General features: G+C 32.0%; 4 protein-coding genes across 4 annotated transcripts; 3 read left to right on the forward strand and 1 right to left on the reverse strand.

The window, feature by feature from the left end:
- The first annotated feature begins 318 nt into the window (after positions 1-318).
- On the forward strand, positions 319-16,862 carry LOC124537611. Its single transcript, XM_047114489.1, has 6 exons — positions 319-920; positions 10,775-11,043; positions 12,453-12,666; positions 14,780-14,926; positions 15,523-15,657; positions 16,214-16,862. The coding sequence occupies exons 2-6, from the start codon at positions 10,782-10,784 to the stop codon at positions 16,290-16,292; spliced, it is 837 nt and encodes a 278-aa protein (XP_046970445.1). The 5' UTR covers positions 319-920; positions 10,775-10,781; the 3' UTR covers positions 16,293-16,862.
- On the reverse strand, positions 7,753-10,356 carry LOC124537553. The gene has a single exon (XM_047114428.1). It carries the CDS (start codon positions 10,354-10,356, stop codon positions 8,416-8,418), a length of 1,941 nt encoding a protein of 646 aa, XP_046970384.1. The 3' UTR covers positions 7,753-8,415.
- Positions 16,863-17,463: 601 nt separating the features above from the next.
- LOC124537645 lies at positions 17,464-18,625 on the forward strand. Its single transcript, XM_047114542.1, has 2 exons — positions 17,464-17,816; positions 18,094-18,625. The coding sequence occupies exons 1-2, from the start codon at positions 17,709-17,711 to the stop codon at positions 18,265-18,267; spliced, it is 282 nt and encodes a 93-aa protein (XP_046970498.1). The 5' UTR covers positions 17,464-17,708; the 3' UTR covers positions 18,268-18,625.
- Positions 18,626-18,667: 42 nt separating this feature from the next.
- Positions 18,668-21,853, forward strand: LOC124537644 (peptidyl-alpha-hydroxyglycine alpha-amidating lyase 2-like). Its single transcript, XM_047114541.1, has 5 exons — positions 18,668-18,897; positions 18,991-19,136; positions 19,255-19,453; positions 19,537-20,052; positions 20,225-21,853. Exons 1-5 carry the CDS (start codon positions 18,766-18,768, stop codon positions 20,342-20,344), a joined length of 1,113 nt encoding a protein of 370 aa, XP_046970497.1. The 5' UTR covers positions 18,668-18,765; the 3' UTR covers positions 20,345-21,853.
- The last annotated feature ends 782 nt before the right edge of the window (positions 21,854-22,635 follow it).

Here is a 22,635-nt window from a genome sequence, read left to right on the forward strand (position 1 = left end):
TCAGGTGTAATTGTCCACTAAAAAGGATTTATTCGAATTGTGTTTACATAAAATGCTCGTTTATATTACAGAGAACGACATCAATTTTCATTAGACTTTATAATGTCAACTGAAAAAATGCTGCAGAAATATTTATTTAATAGCACGTCTTATCTCTATGAACGAACATTTGTCGAATGATGTTTATTATTTTTAATGTTATAGCCGTGTGCTGAATCTATTAAAAATTTCACATTTCAAGTTTACGTTCCCGAGCGGGTTTGCCCACAAGTAGTCGCGCTACCCATTAAGCGAAGCAGGAAAAGGAGCACCGCTAACCCAGTGGCCAACTCGCGAGACGACGTCGAGCGATTACCGCGCGCGGGCCTCCATTCCATACCGGTACCGCTGACACACCGCCCGTAACATAACAGCTCATTACGAAAACTATGACCAATTAGGTCCGACCTCATGAAACTCGACACGACACTACGATGACGGCCAACCTATCACCCCAGGGTGCAGCGACACTCCATTGTTTCATAAAGAGGAAAGCGAAGGACGCCTCGTGCATCCCAATTAGCGAAGAGAGTTTCGGCGGCAAGTGAATACAAAGTCGTCAATACCGCTCCTCGACGGACAGACGACGCAAGGACTTGGGGGATAGCGTGTGTTAATTTTGAAACATACGATATCGAGGGAAATTCGACTCGGATTATTTTAAGGAGGGCAAACTCCATGGTGTTTGTTATGCGTGAGTGTGTACGAAAGTTAGCGAAATTTTGGCAACGAGGCAACAATACCGACGAGTGCAGTGCAAGACAGTAATCATTTGATACATTTAGTGATGATCGCCCGTCAGGACGCCTGCGGTGATTGTGCATAAAGACGTACCCTTGTGCTGTGCTCAGTGCTGTTATTAACATCCGTTTCTGAAACTGGTAAGTTTGACGGGAAACGTAAATTTTATCGAAGTTCGTTCATCGCAAGGAGGCAGCGTATCTCTTATCGACGCTGATAAAGTGCGGCCTAGATGTCTAATTATAAGGATAGCTGTTTCCATTACGAGTATTGCAATTCTTCGAAGCCACATTGAGGGTAATAATTTTTAATGCTGACCTCGAGCAGTCATACCATATAAGGAATAAAGATTTCAGGCCTGTTTAATGCCGTATGTATGTTTTATTACAACTCGAATACAAATAATTGGGTCTTATAATGTCTAAGATTTGCATGATAGAATTCTTTATCGTTTTTCATTACAAAGATCGCGACTTACCTCCTCAGAAACCGGCTTTATTATAAAACGATTATTGAGTTGCAATGTGTTTAAACTTCGATTAATAATCATAACGGTTGTCAATCTATAATTGACAGGACCAATTACGTTATTAAATGTCAAAGTTTTATCTGTTTTCTGGCGTAACTAATAACCGCTAGCGGTTTTATTTTTTATAATAGAACAGAATTTAAATCGTCCGTTATTTCTCTAGATACTTATTTCTGCATGTATTTGGGTCTTTTAAATAATGTATTTTAATTTTAAAATTTATGGCTTTAGAATGTAATGTATAATAGAGATAATTAATTGTATATTTGTAACGTTTTTCTTTGTTTCGAGTAACTGCAAATTATAAATACGTTTTAATTTTAGTAGTTCTATATTTTGAATTACTCGAATCTTATATTATTTTTATAATATAGTACCGGCTGCTCGTATTGCGGTTTCAATTAAATTTATGTGTCCCGTATAAAATATCACTTAAATTAATAATATTAATCCTTCTATTATGTAAAACACTGTATGTGTTAATTTTTGTATTTGATATAAATATTAATATGCAAAGTGAAAAAAATAGAAATATAAGTTTACAAGTTACCTTTCAATGCAATTCATTTCATTTTCCAAAAAGTTTAATGGCGTAGTGGTTGTCGTGTATCGAACGAAATATCTGACGTGATAATAAGATTATGCGCTGATAGAGTTATTAATAATACAATAATAATAACAATATAATAGAGTTGAAGAATATTAACTGTCGTTATTGTGTCTAATTTCGCGGATGAATGGATCATCATAAACATATCTGTTTTGATTTGTGATATCGAATTATTTAAATTGTATGCAGTTAGTTAAAATATCACTTATTCTGTCTCGTAACAACCTGTCTATTCCAATTATTCAGCTAAGCCTTCTAAACCTTCTTCTTTCTTTTTGTGGTGGATTAGAGTTCATTCATTAAGCTATTCCAATACAGGCTGGTTAGATACACGTTTGGCAGATTTTGACGCGACACATCTAGGACTCCTCATGATTTGTCCCTTTGCCTTCGAGCACGAGATGAATTATAAACACATATTAAGCACATGAAAATTTATTATATTGTTCAAACTGTTGTTGTAACGGCAGAAATTCACGTGTATGAGACACGTGATGGAGACCATCTCGTCTCGTGTTTTCTGTATTTTATAAATGAGATGTAAACGTTTCATTCGTAATATTCAGGTATTTTTTTTTTATAAAAGTTATAAACACATTCCTACCTTCAATATTTTGTTGTTGACTTCCTTAATCGAGCATATTCCGACTTACGTCATTAATTACAAGTTAGCTTAATCTTTTTAACAGATGTAAATTTTTCTGACCGATATAACTTTATAATGACGAACATATTATTTTCTTAATATAATGATTTCAAAAATTGTAAAAATATTAAATAAAAACACATATAACACAAAAGTCCCTAAAAATTCAAGCGTTATCCGAACATTTTTAAACTTGTTATTGCTTCAAAGTAAAGCTTAAATAGGAACACTGAATATAACATACGCTTGTACAATGTTACAAGTTTTGACAAATTTATTTAATTCATGAAGATACTGTAACTCAACTTAAATGTTACAATTATTATAATAAATGTCGCATATAACTTTTTGACAATTCACGAGCCTTTTCTATGGTGATTTTAGAGAATTACTTTCTACTGAATAGCTCTTCAATTGGTCAGTAAGAAAGAGTTCTTCCCAGAATTAATTTTAGTAAATGACGACTGACATCTCCGAATATTTTAATTAAAATATTTGTGACATATTTGCATTTATAAAATAAGCCTTGTCGATATTATACAGATTTTAATACTAATTATATTTACCGATTTAATGTAAAAACTAAATTATCAAAATCATTTCCCTGTAATTTATACAAATTTAAAACCCGATTTCAATTATAGTACTTATAATATAGTGTACGTTATAAAGAACCAAAAGGTACTAGCCAAAAGCATAGTTAAACGGATCCAAGGAAAGTTAATCATTATATGCTATCTTAAAATTAAAACAGCTAAAAATAGTTAATATGTATTATTATTAAGAAGTTAGAAATGTTTTAATTTAACGAATAACCCCGTAAAAGTTCAAACGAACAATGAGAGAGGACAAGTAATACCAGATCATTAATTTTTATGTGTCTATCTTTGTTTATAATTTAAGTTTGTGAAGAACATCATAAGGAAACCTAAACTTCCTAAGTTTGTCTAAAACCTAAGTCTGATACTTTTGGCACGCGTGTACACCAATTAGCACTGAAGTAATTAATTAATTTCTCATTTATCTTGATTGAGGGGAACAGCTGAGACAGAGCTGTTACGTTCATTTTGTGCAATTGGAGAGGCCTATGTCCAGCATTGCACGAAAATGGGCTGTTGATGGTGATGATGATGGCGGTACTTTTGTTGCTTTCAATTAGATATAATTCTGACAAACAATCTAACAATTATAAGTCAAGACGAGAAGTACTGCGGGCACAAGCATGTGTACTATAAAATATATTCGAAAAGCAATAAAACAGACCGCATGCGAAAACAATAACACATTTGGCAGATGAAATTGCACGTAAGTCTCCACAATGACCAAAGATTGTGCTTGGAATCTAGTTTTTATTTGGGTCAGTTAAATATTGTTTTGTTCTGTTTAGAGGGCATAGTTGTGATAAAGGTACTGCTTCACTTACGCTTGTTGTAAGTTGTGACACCGGCTTTAGCTTTTTATAAGGTACATACAAATTGTCTTACTGCACCTTCTCAATAAGTAACGTATTTGTGCCAATATTAGACACTTAACGCCTGATATCATTGATATCTATATTATGTCTGATTATATCTGTATTCTTATTATCTATAATATACTACTGGTCAAACATTTTCACCATAGTCGCTTAGATCCGTACAGATCAAAACATTTCTAGAGGATTTTTAGTTTCACTTCAGGCCATCATTAGCATTTTTTAGACCCTTTGACATCTGGCCCTAAAGCGACTGTATGTCAGTCACAGTTGACAAGATTTTCGCTTTTTTCCTCAGCCTCCGATGCTGTAGCGGCTGTTCGCTATTTAATCTTAATTTGTTTTGTAAGGTTTTTGATGTACTCATATTATATTTCTGTCGTTTTATTATATTTTACCAGTTGTCGCTTGCGGCTTCGCTTGCGTTTTAGATGTTTTCTTGTCATGTGTTAGGCAGTAAAGTAGCCTACGTCCTTCCTTTGAGTTCAAATTTGCTACAGACCAAAGTTCATCAAATTCGGCGGTTTGGTAGAGAAGGACAGAGCTACTTTTACATTTATAATATTAGTATACATAGAGAAAACCAATATAATTGAGACTAGACTTCACCCGCGGATTTATCCCAATATTTATGATCATTTTATTTTGGTTTTATATATAAAAAAAAGCCTTTATAATATAAGCATAGATATATGACACGGGTATTATCAGTTTGTTCGGCATTGCATATGGTAACATTATTAAATTATAAAAGTGTAAAGTTATAAAATCTGTAAAGTGCTTGAAACGTCGGGATGTCCAAAATAATTAATATACGCGATTAAAATCCGTTATAACTAGTTTTATTATTAAATTAGTTAACAATTCTGCTTGCCTGTAAATCGCGTACAATAAAGGCGTCGGTATTACAATTCATTACATGTATTTGTTCCAAAATTAATTATTTAAATGTTAATTGTTTTATGTGTAGCACTATACACGTGTGATCAATCAAACAAGTTTGATTTAATGGTGACAAAAAATCGTCTACACATCACAGTCACCAAGGATATATAAAATTCACAAATAATTCCAACAGGTTTTATATTCTGTCTAGTTGGACTGAATTAATACATCAAGCCAATTAGTAGAAATAATAAGTAGATTATATAGATATATCATTAAGAAGTTAGTAATACCGACAAAGGAAAAGTACTTAATATGCGAAATGAACGCCAAAGAAATATTAAAATAATGCTTCTGGTCTTTTGACAGCCCTATACAGCCTACAGCGATACAGACGTACATAATAACGTTAGGTCTGGCTTATTGTAACCAAATGAACAAAGGAAAATTGAATTTAAAGTTATTAGCTGGAGTTTTAAGAGAACTTATTCCAATTGCCGCTTGTCAATGTGTGACAGTTTTGTGCTTGTGTGCGTGTGATTGCATATGTGTGTGTAATTAAAATTTACTACTAGCATAAATCATCGTGATGCTATTACATGATCTATTTATTGTGCAATCATAATATATCGAATTTACACAGTTAATATGTAAAAATAAACAAAAAAAATTTAAATCGATTGTCACTCATAATAACTGTAAATTTTACGATGCTTACGATTTCTTAGTATCACTAACTTGATTGAATATCACATTTGCCCTCGGTTTGCCGTGCTGTTTTTATATGATACTCTACAATTAAATTAGGAGTTTGTAAATACAATAAATCAAAGACAATCTATGTATTTTTTTCTTTTAAGTTGTTGGTACGTACAATTAACTAATACGTGTTACCTTCGTAGTAGTATAAAATACAAGCCTTCTTCATTTAAAGTCAATTAAAATATATTCAGAGAAATGTTTTTAGTTTATATCTGATAAAGTTTTTATAGATACATAAACGCAGCAGAAAAAACTTCTCCGGTGCACTATAACAGGGAGAGAGAGAGAGAGAGAGACACACAATATGTACTCACACATACGCATAGCTTTTTTCTATGTCATAGAAAGAAACTATGCGTATGTGTGAGTGCGGTATTCGACGACGACTGATACCTCTTCCCTTTGTAAGTGCTCAGGAGAGCCGTGAAAACAGTATAGGTAAATGCTATCAAATAAAAAGTAAGAATCTGATATACATAAAAAATATCAATAAAAAATCTCAGTAAGAACTAAAAATACACTATATTATTATAATAATAAATAACAATGACAAGGGTTCTGCGGCTGATAGTACTGGCGCTATAAGAGAATGTCATGCCGTTTGCCGTGACAGAATACGAATCATTTCCTAAAGCGCACCAAAATATATACTCGATTTTTCACTCGATACATTTTAAAAACACGTAAATCAATTCTGAAATCAGCAACAGTTCTCGTTTTTGCAGAGCGAAAGCAGAACTCGGTTTGAATACGAAATAAATCGTGATTACACTCCAAAATATCGATCCCTCATCGATTTTCAATCTCGCCGCGATAACGTATTTATATGTATGAATGACGTCGGGAATAACAAGTAGGTTTACGACACGAATAAGGGTGTCGATTAGAAATTTTCCAATACCGTTTACAGTTTCGATGAAAATAAATGTATTTGAAATCGTGTTAAGCGTCATAGTGAATAGTAGACACTAAAGATATACATGTGAATTATATTTTTGTTTTATATCTAGAGAGAAAATATTTTCTTTGATTATTTGATAATTAAAGACTTCCTGTGAATTAATTTAGAATGGCTATGAAGATTAGGTAACCAAATTTTTGCAAAAAATTTATTGTACAAAAAAAAAATGTTTTAATATAATGCAATACTGTAAAACAATAAAAAGAAAGAATAGGTAGAACAATAGAAGATAAAAGCAAATAGCATACCTCTAAGAAAAACAACTGACACAGGAAAACATGTATTGAAGATGTAAATATAAAATTAAAAATAAACCGAACAAATTTTGATGGTAATGTTGACTTGACCGTAGAAATAAACACACGCAGGCGCTCATAAAATAAATTTAATCAAATAATTAGTGATTATACAAACTGAAACTGACAAAAAAGAGATTGATTTAGATTTACAAGTTATCGTGCACTGTTACGGACAAAACAATTGTTACAACAGGTATAAAAGTTAAACGTATAATTATTCACGACTTTCATGACAGCAGATGGAATAGAAACGAAACTATTGAGGCAAGATCCGCAACGGTTTTGAAAATAAATATATATTGTTACGTTTACTAAGTCAGTCATATCAGTTCCTTCTAAAATAAGGCCAAGTGCGTAAAAGTGAATAAATTTTACAAGGAAATCGTTTGACACACGCACCAAGACCAACATTTAGCACGCGCCTACTTCTCTCACGAGTAAATTATACTTAAGATTGTTAAACGTGAATTTCACGACTGTTTTTACAATTGTTTTTGGGGAAACAATGCAAAAAACAATAACGGTTGTTAGGAAAGCCACACTTGGCCTACAGGGATCATTGTCATTAAAATATTATGATTTCTACGTTCGCTAACAATACTTGCACTTAACATTGAAATTTTGCCGCATATATTAAAGTCAGCGTTATACATCAGAACTTGAAATCGATTTACAATATATTAAAAGATTTGAGCAAAATCGGTGGGAATAAAAACTTGATTGTGTTAATTTTAATTAGACTAATGATCTTAATTAGTATGTCTATAATAAATAAGCGTTCTAAATTATCAAATAAAAATGGACAACTTTCGGAAATCAATCGGCAGTATTTCAAAAAATATGTAATCATTGAGCTTATTAACAATTTCAAATATTAGTACGATTTATTACAAATGTTTGTTAAGGTCTTCTAATATTATATCATTACCACGGATAATTCCGCTAAATGTCTATGACGATTCGCGTCAATGCAACATCAAGCATCTGAGATTTATACTCAATTGTTGAGAACTGGTTTGTGACCTGCCAATCTCGACTGGTATATTATGCGGGTACAGGCAATCTCGTTGACCCGTAACACATATAAGTTGGTCAACAGGTTTAATCCTTGCCGTCCTCTGCGGCATTCCTTGTAACTTCACTTGTTAATGCAATTTTTATGACGCGAGAAAGTAAATTATGGCTCGTTTTTGCAAGCGTGAAGATGGTCATTGACACCTGAATTATGCGCGTATATTATATTAAGGTCGCTAGTCCAATTTTTTTTAAATAGATACCTGTTTCATATTAATCTTAATTAAATACATTTACTTTAATTGTATACTCAAGTTTGTCTGATGATATTATATTAGTGTGTTATCACGTTGAAAGTGTAACAATAAATTACTTTCGCATCAAACATCAATAATTGGAACTCAGATAATTTTGTTATGAATAGCTTCAATATTTAGAACGACTCTAACGGATTTTTATTCTGATAATTCATTTAATAGATTTTGTTTTTGGTAAATTCGAATGAATTCTCTTGCACATGGGGCTATAATTTCATAATAAAATGGAGGAACATTTTTGTAAATCGAACTGTCGCCGTTAACAATTATCTTAATTGTAAAGTACGCCATAATGTCAAAAATTTCAGCAACATTTATATTTTCTTTACAAAATATAACTTTAAATTTTAAATTTGATTTCGGAAGAACCGTTGCGACTCTGGGCATAATTTTAAATATCTTCTCCATTTTATGAGTTGTTTTTATTGCTATCGTAACAGGGAATACTTTGTGTGTATTGATAATCGTAAAATCATCTTGACATTGGCCAAATATCACAGGTGATTGTGACATATCTAGTACAGCCGGATGTATTAAAATAGGATGTGGTAGAACTTCAGCAAAGACTTTGACCGTTTTAGTAAAACTCTTATCATGTGCGTCACAAAACATGAACTCATAATATCTGTGATGGTAGCCAACATGCTTTGCTTTGGTAAAGTAGACGAGAACTATTCTTTTAGATTTGGGAAGTAATCGAAAATATGTATTCTTAAAAATAAATGGTTCATAAACAAGGTTTAGTATGTCGTTTAGCACAAGTGCTACGACATCGACTGATGTTGTTGTTTCATTTTCGTTGCTTACGTCCTTAGAAGACAAGAGTGTATTCTTTTGTGTATCAGTATCCACATCAGTAATATTTTGCATTAAACTCTCCGTAGCCAGAGTGAGATGATGCGATGCGATACTACGTGGATCTTCAAATTCATTTATAAAATCTACGTTCTTTTTCCTTATGTACAAATCATATTCTGTATTGCCGCATAATTGAATTTGAACAATTCCTTTTGGGTATGCACATTTGGCATTAACTTGCCACATATAAACTTGAGGAATGTTAACAGTTTTTGTAACAATTACGGATTTACTTTTTTCAAATTGCCCAATGATTGGAATGTGTAGAATTTCTTCAGCAGTTTTAGTTTTAATTCTGAAATACAGTATCACTGAAATCTCTTTGCCGTTAATATTTTCAAGAAGTGTGAAATTAAATTTATAACATTTGGTCAACCCTGGGTTCAATTTATATGGAATTTCAGGCTGTATTCTGTAGGCTTTAAAATGAGACGCATCTGAAATACTTTTGAAACGTATATATACATTTTCAGTGCTACAATTTAGTAAAGAAAAATTTATAAATTGTTCTGCTAATGAATTATCGTAGATTATAATTTTTTCCGGGTAACATTTAACTGATTTAGTTTCATTAAGTAAGTTCTCGTTGATCGTATCTGATTTAAAGTCCTTGTCAATATCTTTACTTTCTTTATAGCTTAAAGCAATATAATTATCAATCTCAATAGATGATAATAGTTTATGTGGGTTCGTGCAAATGTTAACTGGAAGTAAATGAGGGCTATTCGACTTAGAATCTTGTTCTTCTTCTGTCTTCAAAATGATTGCATCCTTAGATAGTACCACTTCCGAATTGGGGTGACCGTTCGATTTATTTTCAATTTCTTCAGGAACTATTTCTTCGTCTCCATCAACAGTAACATTATGCAAAGATAAAACTGAATGTTCTATCTTAGAAGGTACCTTATGTTTTTTGACATCAGTATCAAGTTCCTTCCACAAGTTAGCCGTTCTTGCAAACTTTTGTGATAATTCAAACGGCGAAACTCTATAATTTTCTATATAAAGTTTTTTAATTATTTCATATTCACGTTCCTTTGCTTTTAAAATCTTTTTATTATATTCAATCTGAGCGGCATTAATTTTTTCGATAACATCTTTCCAATGTGACAACGATTTAAAATCAATTTTAAGTAGTGCTTCGATATTCTTAATTTTTTTTTCTATGTTCGTATCACAATCATAATTACCTATAATCCTTAGATTTTTACCTTGTGACATAATCGCTTTGTACTATTTTACAAAAATATTTATGAAATATTGTAAGTAAAGTATTTTTATAAAAGTCAAAATACAATTAACAATTACTGTGAATGACATTCCTAAAGTCAAAGATAATAAAGTTACAAGTAATGATATATGACATGTCAGTTTTTATTATAAATTCCAATATAATTTATCTCTAAATGCACTATTCATTTCTCACTTATCTTCAAAATTCACTATTTTATATAGGTTTCTCACAACAATAAGCGTTTACCGATATATTTATAATTAATGGTATTAAGGAGGTGATAAATGCATTGTCTTCTTCTTTCGTATACCAAATCAATGACGACAAAATGAGACAAAAAAAATACAACGTTTATAAGAGTTTAGTTTGAATTATATATGATGCAATTCATTTTTTATTTGACAGATTGGCAATGGAGAGAATTCCTCGCGTATTGATTAGTATAGCACTTGCTGCGCTCTTGCCAATGGCGTCACTGGAAAGCCAGGATAAGATAGCCAAAGAGAACATTCCACACTCTCGACAGAAAAGGATACTTTGGATAACCAATGATGGACGACTGGCACTTCCACCAGGGACCACAATGGCCATAACACCCTCTTTATCAATGCCATTTGTTAGGCATCCTCCAAAAGGATTCCTGTCTAATATGACAGTCAGTTTTCCATTCTCAAGTAAGTGCAACAAATACTATAAAGATTACTCTAAGTGGATGACGCATATCAGTTAATTCAAATATATGATTTTTGTTACATATATTTAATATGTAACAAAAATCACTTACTTTAAGTTCTAATTAATTATCTTTCGAAGTATACAAAAATCGATATATATTTAAAATGTATTATTCATAATAATTACCACTGGCTTTTTTATATGACGTAAGAGATAAGTGATTACATTGCGAATTGTATAATTCTTTTCTATATTATGGATATAGATAAAAAAAACACAGCTTTAACGTAATATAGATATTTATATTTTATAAGTCAAAACGTACGTTTTTAATGCTAGCAACATTAGCTATGTATTGTTAATATTTAAAATGACAGCGTAAATGTTGTAACGATTTTACAGGTACCATAATGTATGAGCTGCAATGCAAAAGTCAGTATATTAAATATGATGAGCAGTAAACATGTTGAAAGTAGAAAAAAGTTGTATTAACAATAGTTAAATCATGTAGTTTGATATTTGTTAATTAATTAATTGTAAAGGTATACATAACATGTTGATACATTCAAAAAAGTTTTTAGTATAACATTAAATTAGTATAACAAGATAATTTATTTTAAATTTAGAATTTCTGATTAAAAAAAGATAATGATATAATTTACATTTAACAGAATTGTTCTAGAATATTAAAGGTACTTACTGAACTGTACTACGAATAACTTTGGCGTTTGAACGACGAAAATTCACATGCACTCGTGATAAGACATTCGTTTATAACTTGTTATTCTTGTCATGCATAATTGTATTGTACTTTTTTATAATATCTACGTGTATCGAGATCTCCATTGAAAGTGCCTATACAAGTTTACCACATTGGTATTCCAATGTCTTTAGGCAGAGCTGACCGAATTCATTTGCTCTTTGTTTTGATACAAATTAAAAAAAAAGATTGATGACAGTTTTAATTTGTTTGTAATATTTCATTAGTAGTTATTTCTAGAATTTAGTTAAAAAATATTGTAATGTAGTTAGCACAGTAGATCATATTAGCGGTAGTATCTATTATTACTAGACATTATTTAATCATTACCTCTAGTGATATTCTATGAATATTGCGACCTCTTAGACGTACTTAATAATAGTGTAGTATTTGAATGGTATTGCCAAACAATAAAAACAACGATCAAAGAGTTGCCAACTGCAAAAAATATAAAATGTCATTTTTTTTTTTAAATTTAAAATTGGTTCGATTGTGATTGTAACACCAAAAGATTCAGACCATTTTTTTATGACTTATATTCCATAACCATAACGTTATTTAAAATATTGGTCGATTCAAACAAATAAAATGCAGCTCTTTGGTCAAAAGAGGATACATAAATACTAAGAAGCAATTTTGTTTTCGCAGTTGACTTTGACAAACTTGGTCTTACTGACAACGAGAATCCATACGGAGATTTGCCGCCAATTTTCGCACGGTCCATGGGTAATGCTGCAGCGTCCGTGATGGCAAATTACGTGGGACACTATCTGGATACGAGGAGAGGTAAACGGTCCACACGAGAAGCGATACCGCCGGAGGCAGAGAGACTTGTACTTGATAGGTTCCACGGAGGCGAAAGGTACATATTATTCTTTAGATATTATTTTGAGACAAATGTATTGTAGTGAGAGTCGAGATGGCCCAGTGGTTAGAACGCGTGCATCTTAACCGATGATTGCGGGTTCAAATCCAGGCAAGCACCGCTGATTCATGTGCTTAATTTGTCTTTATAATTCATCTCGTGCTCAGCGGTGAAGGAAAACATCGTGATGAAACCTGCATGTGACAAATTTCGTAGAAATTCTGCCACATGTGTATTCCACCAACCCGCATTGGAACAGCGTGGTGGAATACGTTCCAAACCTTCTCCTCAAAGGGAGAGGAGGCCTTTAGCCCAGCAGTGGGAATATACCGGCTGTTGTTGTTGTTTTTGTTTGTTGTATTGTAGTGTAAAGATGATGTGACATGTAAAATAGAATTCAGAAAGATATATTTATATAATTACAATAACATTAGAAATAATTTATATATGGTAATAATAAAATAGAACTACTCATGATAACAAAACATGCAATTTAATACATAAATTAATGATGAAGCTTTCGATACATTTGTCTCTGTATTTGCAAGCGAATTATCAGTTATTCCCCCCAGCCAAAAATTTGAATTTGAATGGTGTACGTATATTCCATGTGATCACAGATCCACAGACATATAATTATAGATACCATTAATGTACGGTTTATACTTTTTAGTCTCAATGTCTTCAGGCAGAATGGCCACGTATCAAATTGGCAAATGGTTGATATAATTTGATTTAAAAAAAAATCACTGCATTTTTTAGACTACGACTCAACTTAGATGTAGCATCGGCAAAATTCGTAAAACCGATCAAATCCGAATTGAGTACGCTATCCCAAATTATCAATCTTTATTTCTTATGTGAATATGACCTAATAAATTCGTCAATTTGACACGTCGATTTACATGCACTTGCTTTCTCGGTTTGAACTGACGCGAAAATCAATAGCGACGAATAGCGTCGAATAGCGCGAGGGGGAGCTATTTTTATTGGTTGTGTAAATCTTCATTAATCCGCGGTCGAGTGATGTGTACACCGGTTTTCATGGGTACGCCACTCCGAGGTTGGATTCCCGGCCGAGTCGATGTAGATTATCATTAGTTTTCTATGTTGTCTTGGGTCTGGGTGTTTGTGGTACCGTCGTTACTTCTGATTATCCATAACACAAGTGCTTTAGCTACTTACATTGGGATCACAGTAATGTGTGTGATGTTGTCTCTTATTTAAAAAAAAAAATAAATAAAAAAAAAATCGGTTTTATTGCGTCCGATGTCTCATCTAATTTGTGTCGTACTAAACGTGAATAACATGCTTGTCATTTCATAATTTCCAATAAATATAACGAGCAACACCATAAGAGGTTATGAAAATCAAAAATAGAATAAGACCTCACACATCACAGAGCCTATAATGCGACTATAAAAATATTTGTCACTTTCACTAAGCAATAAAGATATCACGAATTCGATACATAACATGGTGCTGAGGAAGTAGGCGAAAACCGTTCGATATTTCTTTCACGTCCTACGGAAACGCTGTTGCGTAATATTTATTTGGTCACTAAATAGTATAATGTGTACGTGTTATGAATTAATTGAATTCTTACATCGTATTACAGTTATGTGTATTTTCTAGAATAATATTTAAAGATTTTTGTATTAACTTGAGCTGTAAGTTACAACGGTGTATCACTTTTTAAAAACAAGTTACAACGCCCAATTACACCCGTTAAGAGTCATATAATAAAAGGTTACGAGAATAATTTCGCTAAAATTTAAATTAATAATTATGTAAATACATGTATCACGTAATTAAATTACAAAAACATAAAAAAAGTTCAGAAACTGACTCAGAAAAACAATATTAATAATTTAACGATTATCGGGTATTTCCGATCAACTTCGGCTGGAAGTTTTTATTAACCAACTTAAAAAAGGTTCTCAGTTTGATTGTTTGTATGTATGTAGGTATGTATGTAGGTTTGGTTGAAGCAATTTGGATGCGGTTTTCAGAAATACCTATACATATTTCGTATGTTGGTTAACACAAACCATGATATAAATAACAGATTTTAGCATAAGGTATGTAATGTTCATTCTTTTATTTACAGAGCTCTGATGTACGGAATTGCAGAGGATCTCATTGCTAACTTCGGTCTAGATGGTAAAGAATGCCTTTTGAGAGCGATATGCGAAATAAACGCCCATCCACTTACAAACTTTGGTTTCATCGGCGAAGTAATGAAACTATTCTTTAAGTAAGTCACAAAGTTATTCATTGAATAATGGGGAAGATTTTATAGTTTTATTTTTGTGTTTATATTAAAGAGTTCCATGTAAGATAGCACATGTATACAAAAAAAAATTAAAACACTAATGTACTGCAAAAAATACGGTATCAAAATGTCTATTTAAATTTTCGCGTGAAAACGGATCTATATTTCGGATTAGGTCACTCCTGATTTATTTGATTAGTTTAAGTTTAAAAAAGTAATGTATCACACTATAACATTATAAGGGAATCTTCATGGAACCATATCACATAGCCCTGGCATATTCAATATATGGATTTTATTATTTATAATGAGCCAGATACCCATAGACGATGTTTATTAATTTTGATATGACAGGCAGAAAATAGATCACTTTTAGATAATTGTAATTAAGAACACAAGGGACGTAAAATCTTATATGGTTTTTGGGCCATTTTGAAGGTTTAAGAAACACTGACCGTCAGGTGGCCGAGCTGTACGTCTGTTAAAGAAAAATTCAAATTAAACAAAGTTTGACATGCACTTAAAGTTTTTACTGTACTTAACAATGATGACACGTACTAATCAGTATTTATTTTCAGTCCGAGCAAATCTCCGTACTCGAGTATGTTGACGGAATACGTTGAGGCTCAGCGTGCGGGAGAGTCTGGAGGCGAATGTTGGCCATACTACAGACTCTGCCCCAAGAGCATATTCCAAGCATCTAATAAATATACGTACGTATGATCTTCTTGCCTCACTTAAACCTCGTAACCTCATGGTTGGTTAATGATGTATATATGTTGGTCTAGTGGCTAGCCACGTTGGAAGTTGGCAGTACTCACCAAGCCAAAATCACGTAAATCCGTTGGCTCCGCGCCTGAACTCTTGCCCGTTTGATTATGAGAGTATGCGCACCGAATTGTGAATTAAAACCTCGCTTAGTTCTCTCTTGTGAGAATTTTAACATACCTAAATCAATAAGCTCAAATCAATTTGAAAAATAGAAACTATTTATGAATATATTTAAAATATTAACAAATCTAAAAACAAGTGCCAGTAATTATTTTTCAAAAGAAGTTCATTCAATTCTTAGGATGTACGTCGGTAGTACTTACAAAACCGCTTTTAATAATTATTTTATTACTCTGAGATGATTATAATTATGTGTATTACACGAATTAGACATAGTCGAGGCTTTTGTAAATGTCACACTCCTGAGCAAAAGCATCTACTTTCAATTAGATGATTTTGAGTTCATAAATAAAAATTATAAGGTTGCATTAATTTCAGAAAAGACGCAGAGACTTTACACAGGCGGCAAGAACAAGAAAGCATCGATAATAACGAAATGGAAGTCAAAGCGATGTAGTTGACGCAAGGGCTCACAGCCATTAATCCCAAAATCCAAATGTAGTAGTAGTTTTCAACCAAAGTTGATTCAAATTTAGTATCTTCTAACATTTGTTAAATTCGTAAGAGTGTGATATTAATATATTGCATACAATCGTTTATTATATTAATTTTTCGTTTATTTAATTTAAGTGATGTAATTAAATTATTCAACCTGCTTTATTATTAATAAAACATACTAATAACACGCTTCTTTCAAAGTAATGTACGGTACGCTAGCGATTTATGAGTCTACTCTCCCGCCTTTATCATCGTTTCTACTCGATGATACCAAATTATTGAATTGTTTTCCGAATTACATAATTATATTTGCATACATCCAAATCTATAGTTAGAAGTAGGTTAAAATCGACGTCTTTGCTTTTATATTTTTTTAAATAACAGATTTATAAATTAGTTGTCATTGAGAAGTAATATAAAAATTTGAATTTAGAATTTTTTTTTAAATATAAATGACGATGGCAACAAAAGATAAGTCCCCGTCGCAGTCAATGTTTTTATTTTCGTACCGTAAACTATTTATAATTAAAAAATAGTTTTTTTAAACCTTTTTGAATCAAGCATTTCTTTTTTAAATTGTTTTTATTCCTTGAACATTATGTTCATCGGAGATGTATCTGCCGTGTACCGCGGCTACGTCACCCAATTTTATATTATTAGATTTTTGTGAATTAACATGCCATATTTATTTTACCTAAGTGCCATTGAATAATGCTTAGTAGAAAACGAAATGTCACAATAATTAAATTATTAAGCGAATTTGCGTTATATTTTATTTAAATAATTTATTTTAATATTAATACCAGATATTGTAAGACCTACGTTAATATTGTTAAATAATTATATTTGCATTTTTATATTTATGTAGTCAAAGTCCTACTAGTAATTAGATTGTAATTATTGTAAATCTATTTATTTTAGTTATTGACGAATAAATATATTTTTTGAATTATTATAAATTGGTTATTTCATTACCAAATACTTCATAAATAATTACTATAAAGTTCAATAAAGAACAAAATATGTATACGTATTAGATCGATTCATTAAAATGTCGGCACGTTTTAAAAACGAATTAGTAATAAACCAGTCGTGAAGAAGTGACAAAGGTAGTCCAATTAGCGTCGTATACAGCCCCTTGACACGTTTTTGTCCTGTTTCTACCCAGACTATCACATACGTACATAGCATAGGTAAATAAGCCGTCTGATCTCAATCCCACGCGCATAGCGTAGCTTTAAGCTTCAGGGGCGTGAGATGATAAATTCACGGAAAAGATTAAACTCTATAACCCTGCTATGTTTAAATTGAAGTCTGTTTAAAGCTTGTTTAAGGTAATTCAGTGTTGTTAAATGTGTCGGTTTTTACTTTCAATATGTACTTAATGATCGCGTATGTACTTGTGTTCAGCGCAATGTTTGAGGCAGCTACGACTAGCAAAAGAAGTTATTCCGATCAATCTATAAAGGGATACATTACTGAGGTAAGTTATGTGAATGTTTTATTATTGTATTTTAATAATTATGACGTTTGAAAACAATTTTGAAAGGCCGAGTACAAGTTTTAGGTTATGATAAATTTATTTTAGAATCTCTATGACGATTATTATTATTTAAATTAATTTTAATTGTATTTAAAATTAAAAAAAAAATACTTAATATTGTTATATTCATAAAAAATATGTAACTTTGATTCTATATTGGCTAAACAAGCGATGTATAAAATTAAATAATCTCATTTTACATTACAATTATCTCCAGAGAACCTGCTGGTGGAACGAAGTATGCAAGGAAGAGTTTCAGAGGCTGTTCCGGTGCAAGTGCCCATCCTGGTCGTACTGCCGAAGCCCTGGCAGATATTACAACGCCGTATGCTCGATGACTGAGACCGGATACATATGGGACCAACCAAACTCCCAATGGAGAGGCCAATGATTGATCGGCCAGTTTAAATATCACTTGATTATTCCAAAACTATTTTTTCTCCACATAATGACGCCTTGGAAAATATAACCGCTTAATGTTTCCAATTGTGCCAAGTTCAACGAATACCTGAGACTGATTCGGTAGGGAAAGAAATTAAATTTCATCTTCTATTTTCGTATTAAGCCTAAGATGCCTTGTTTGTCTCCATATCAAACGGAGATGTTTCTTTCGTATGACCAATTTTGTTGAAATTGTTGAATTTACTTGAAATAAACGTATCTTTAAGACGTGTTCTTATTTTAAATAGTTTCCCTTGTTTAAATAATTTGTTAGTGACCTTGAAAATGTATGTTACAAAGAGGTTATTTCGAGCAGGAAATCCATTGCTCAAAAGCGCATGCGTATTGGCTGTAGGCACTTAAGTGAAGGACCAACAATCAATACGCTCTCAGTACACTGTAAACGAATTCATAGGAGATATCAAAATCATAACAAGATTCCAGCAAAATGTGGTCGTATTTATTGTTCTTTCTAACTTTACACGGTATTAATTGTGAACCAGAAACAGTGAGAGATAACTTTGATTACTTCAGCTTTGGAAATGAAGAAAACATATTGAAAAATCTCGATCTTCATGCGGTAAGTTTATTGAATTATAAATAAGGATTATAATCCCAATACAGCCTGCGTGAGGATAATTTATGTTCGAATATAATCGAAAATTTATTGCAGCCAAAAGACGAAATCGTGTTACGACCGCAGGAAGTAAAGGACTGGCCCCAACAGTCACTGAATGTGGGACAAATAACAGCTGTCTCAATAAATTCCTTGGGACAACCTGTAATTTTCCACAGAGCCGAAAGAGTGTGGGACGAAAGGTACCAAAACACGCATTGCAATCAACAATAAAATAAATAAAATATCGTATTGTTAAAACGTCGAAATATAAAATTGTTGTCAATATTATCTTTTTTATGGAGGTGTACAATGTTTCAGTACTTTCAACGAATCAAATGTTTATCAGAATCTCGATAAGGGACCAATTATAGAAGACACCATTTTAGTACTTGATCCCCAAACGGGATCAGTGCTACACAGCTGGGGAGCCTATGCCTTCTACATGCCTCATGGTTTAACTGTAGACCATCACGACAATGTTTGGGTCACCGATGTGGCGAAACATCAAGTTTTTAAGGTATTATTAACATCTAGCTTCCGTTTAAAAAAATATGACGTGCTTTAATTTTTAAGGGTATATTTGTCTTACGAATGTTTCAGTTTACCCCAAATAACCACAAATACCCAACACTGACAATCGGAGAAGCCTTTACAGCTGGTTATCCATATAGACGTCGTGTCTTGCTCTGCATGCCTACATCAGTGGCAGTTGCAACTACAGGCGAGATATTTGTTGCCGATGGATATTGTAACAATCAGATTTTGAAGTTTAATGCAGCGGGCACACTGCTGTTCGCAATTCCCTCGTTCTCAGACACACTGACCTTGAATGTACCTCACAGTGTAACATTGTTGGAACAATTGGATATCGTATGTGTGGCTGACAGAGAAAATATGAGAATCGTTTGCCCTAAAGCGGGCTTGAAGAGTTATATCAAAATGTTAGAACCGGCGACTGTTATTGAAGATCCGACACTGGGACGCGTGTTTGCTGTCGCGTCTCATGGAGACATGATCTACGCTGTCAATGGACCGACTTCACAGAACATTGCGATCAGGGGATTCACCGTGAATGCCTTGTACGGAAATATTTTAGACACCTGGGAACCTAGCACCGTAAGTACCATTCATCCTATATATGCTACCAGAAATTATTTTAATAGCCATGAACGGCAATTTTTATGTCTTTCATCTACGGCTTGGTTTATCTTTACTAAATATATAGCGTATTGATAATGAATTCCTTGTTCTTTTTAATATGATTTATATGAATATTATTTCCTTTCAGGGCTTCACAAACCCTCATTCCTTAGCAGTGACGAGAAATGGGTCTCATCTCTACGTCACGGAAATAGGCCCGAACAAGATATGGAAATTCGAGTTAACCGATGTATACGACAAAAAGTAGATTATTTAAAATCACGTAGTTATTTATTGAGATATATTTACCGCTTTAAGAAGAGAATTAAATTCGCAATGTAGACACTTATAAATATTAATAATATAAAGATAAAAAATACGTAACATTTGAAACGAATGTCCTAATGGTGTATAATTGTATTGAATTATTAATAATTGATAAATAATTAACTATGAAAGTTAATACGACTTAACTATCGTAGGAGTAAAGAGATCTATTGTTATAATAATTATATTCTAAGTAAAGGCATAGATTTTGTGTTATAATTAATCTATCTTTATTTATCAAGCCGCCATCTTTGATTGTAAGGTAATTGCGTTTAGTACAGAACCGCTATTTGACGTTAAGCCTGAATTGCTTATTCCTAGAAATGACAGATCAATATATATGTCTTATTGCGGTTAACTCGTAATCGAGGTTGACTCGAAATCGATTATTCGTAATTAATCGTAAACATTTTAAGCCGATCGCGATTATTATCATCAATTGGAAATTGTATTACGTATTCATGGTTAACTTTTAATTTCGTTTTTATTTATAAAACAGTTAGTATTATAATTTTAGTACATTTATTTAATTTGTTTTATTTTATTATCAACAATACATTCTCATATAAAAATAAAAACTTTATTTTGCAATCATATCATTTATAAATTAGAAAATTTATATTAGTACAAAACGTGTACTAATAGAATTTAATAAATATTTGAAGTCTTCATAGGTATTTACAAAACTATTGAATTGTAATTGTGTATTAGCTTCTTGCTTAAATAAACCTCCGTGTAGGTAGCTGCAGATAATCGTTTTATCAAAATATGACATTAATTTCAATCAATTAAGTAGGGCCAATAAAATCACGCACATAACAAAACTAATATAATTCTTAAAATTCTTGTTAGATATAAAATACAAAACAAATTATATATTGTCATAAATGTGTATATTTTTATAATCATTACATAATTCTAATGTATGTAATTTTAACGTTGATAGATTTAATTAACTTGGCAGTACGCGCTGAGGTTAGAGTCTAAACTTTTTTTTTCCGCCGGTATATTTTTATGCTTCATTGTTCAAATTTTAAATATAAATATATAATAACGGTATAAATGAATGTTTCATAATATATATTATTTGTACAGATGCGATCAGATTTGCTCTATGAACTATACTTAGATACTAGTAAGTCAAACTCATTAGTAATTTAGGCTAAAATCTAGAACAATCTATATAAACTGTTCTTTCAAAATAGGTAATTAGATTTCATTTGAAAATAAAATGAAATAACTTTAGTATAACGCTATGTCGCGTTGATTCAACTGTGTAGTGGATGCTTTATATATATTACAAAAAAAAGAAAATAATCAAAGGAATGTGAATCATAAGGACCAATATTGGATTTGGCATAACGTAAATAATAATTACTACATTCGTAGATATCTAGACGACCTATGTATACCTTAATTGCTAGTAGAAAATATAAAGACAAATATAAAATGTTGAAGTTTTATTATACGGTAACATTAGAGGTTTCAGTTAAAAACGTTTTCCCATGTGAAGTGGGGAGTATGCAGGGGCGGATTTATAAAATTGCCGCTAGTAGCCTAGTAGGCTATTCAATTTTTGCCACACCTACTGAATCTGGAAATTCAATACGAATGTTTAGTTCACAATCATATTAATTACACTTATTCTGAAATGCAACTTCATGATTTGTGTTCTATCGGCCTCATTACATCGGCCTTTTCCTGTTATTAGTATGATTATAAACTAGGTGATATGATATGATACGATTATTTCTATAAGATCATAACAAATTGGACTAAATTTGCCGCCCCTCTAAATCTGCCGCCCTATGCTCCAGCTTACTTAGCCTATTGGTAAATCCGCCACTGGGAGTATATGGGACTAGAATATCCACTAAAAAACTAACGGTACCCTCTTCATCTTTTCTGTGGAAGTCACGGGATGGCTTTCTCATCTATCGTGAAGAATTTATATTCTGGTCTGATCTACTCTTCCAATAAGAAATATAAACTACTAGATGTATGTAGCCTGCCAAAACCAAAAAGTACGTGGATATATAGCGATATCTCTATTTTTAATTAATTGAATAAGTCTTCGGAATCAGTGTTAAAATATGAGAGTAAAGAAAATTACCGCATTCTATGAAAGGAATGTACTCATTATACATGGTATTTCAGAAGTTTAATTAAACTAGCTGCGATATACATTTATATAGATGTATATTAATATATAAAGCGTTTGAAACAATAATT

Source organism: Vanessa cardui, chromosome 18 (genome assembly GCF_905220365.1).
Source record: "Vanessa cardui chromosome 18, ilVanCard2.1, whole genome shotgun sequence".
In the NCBI taxonomy this organism is placed as follows: Eukaryota; Metazoa; Arthropoda; class Insecta; order Lepidoptera; family Nymphalidae; genus Vanessa; species Vanessa cardui.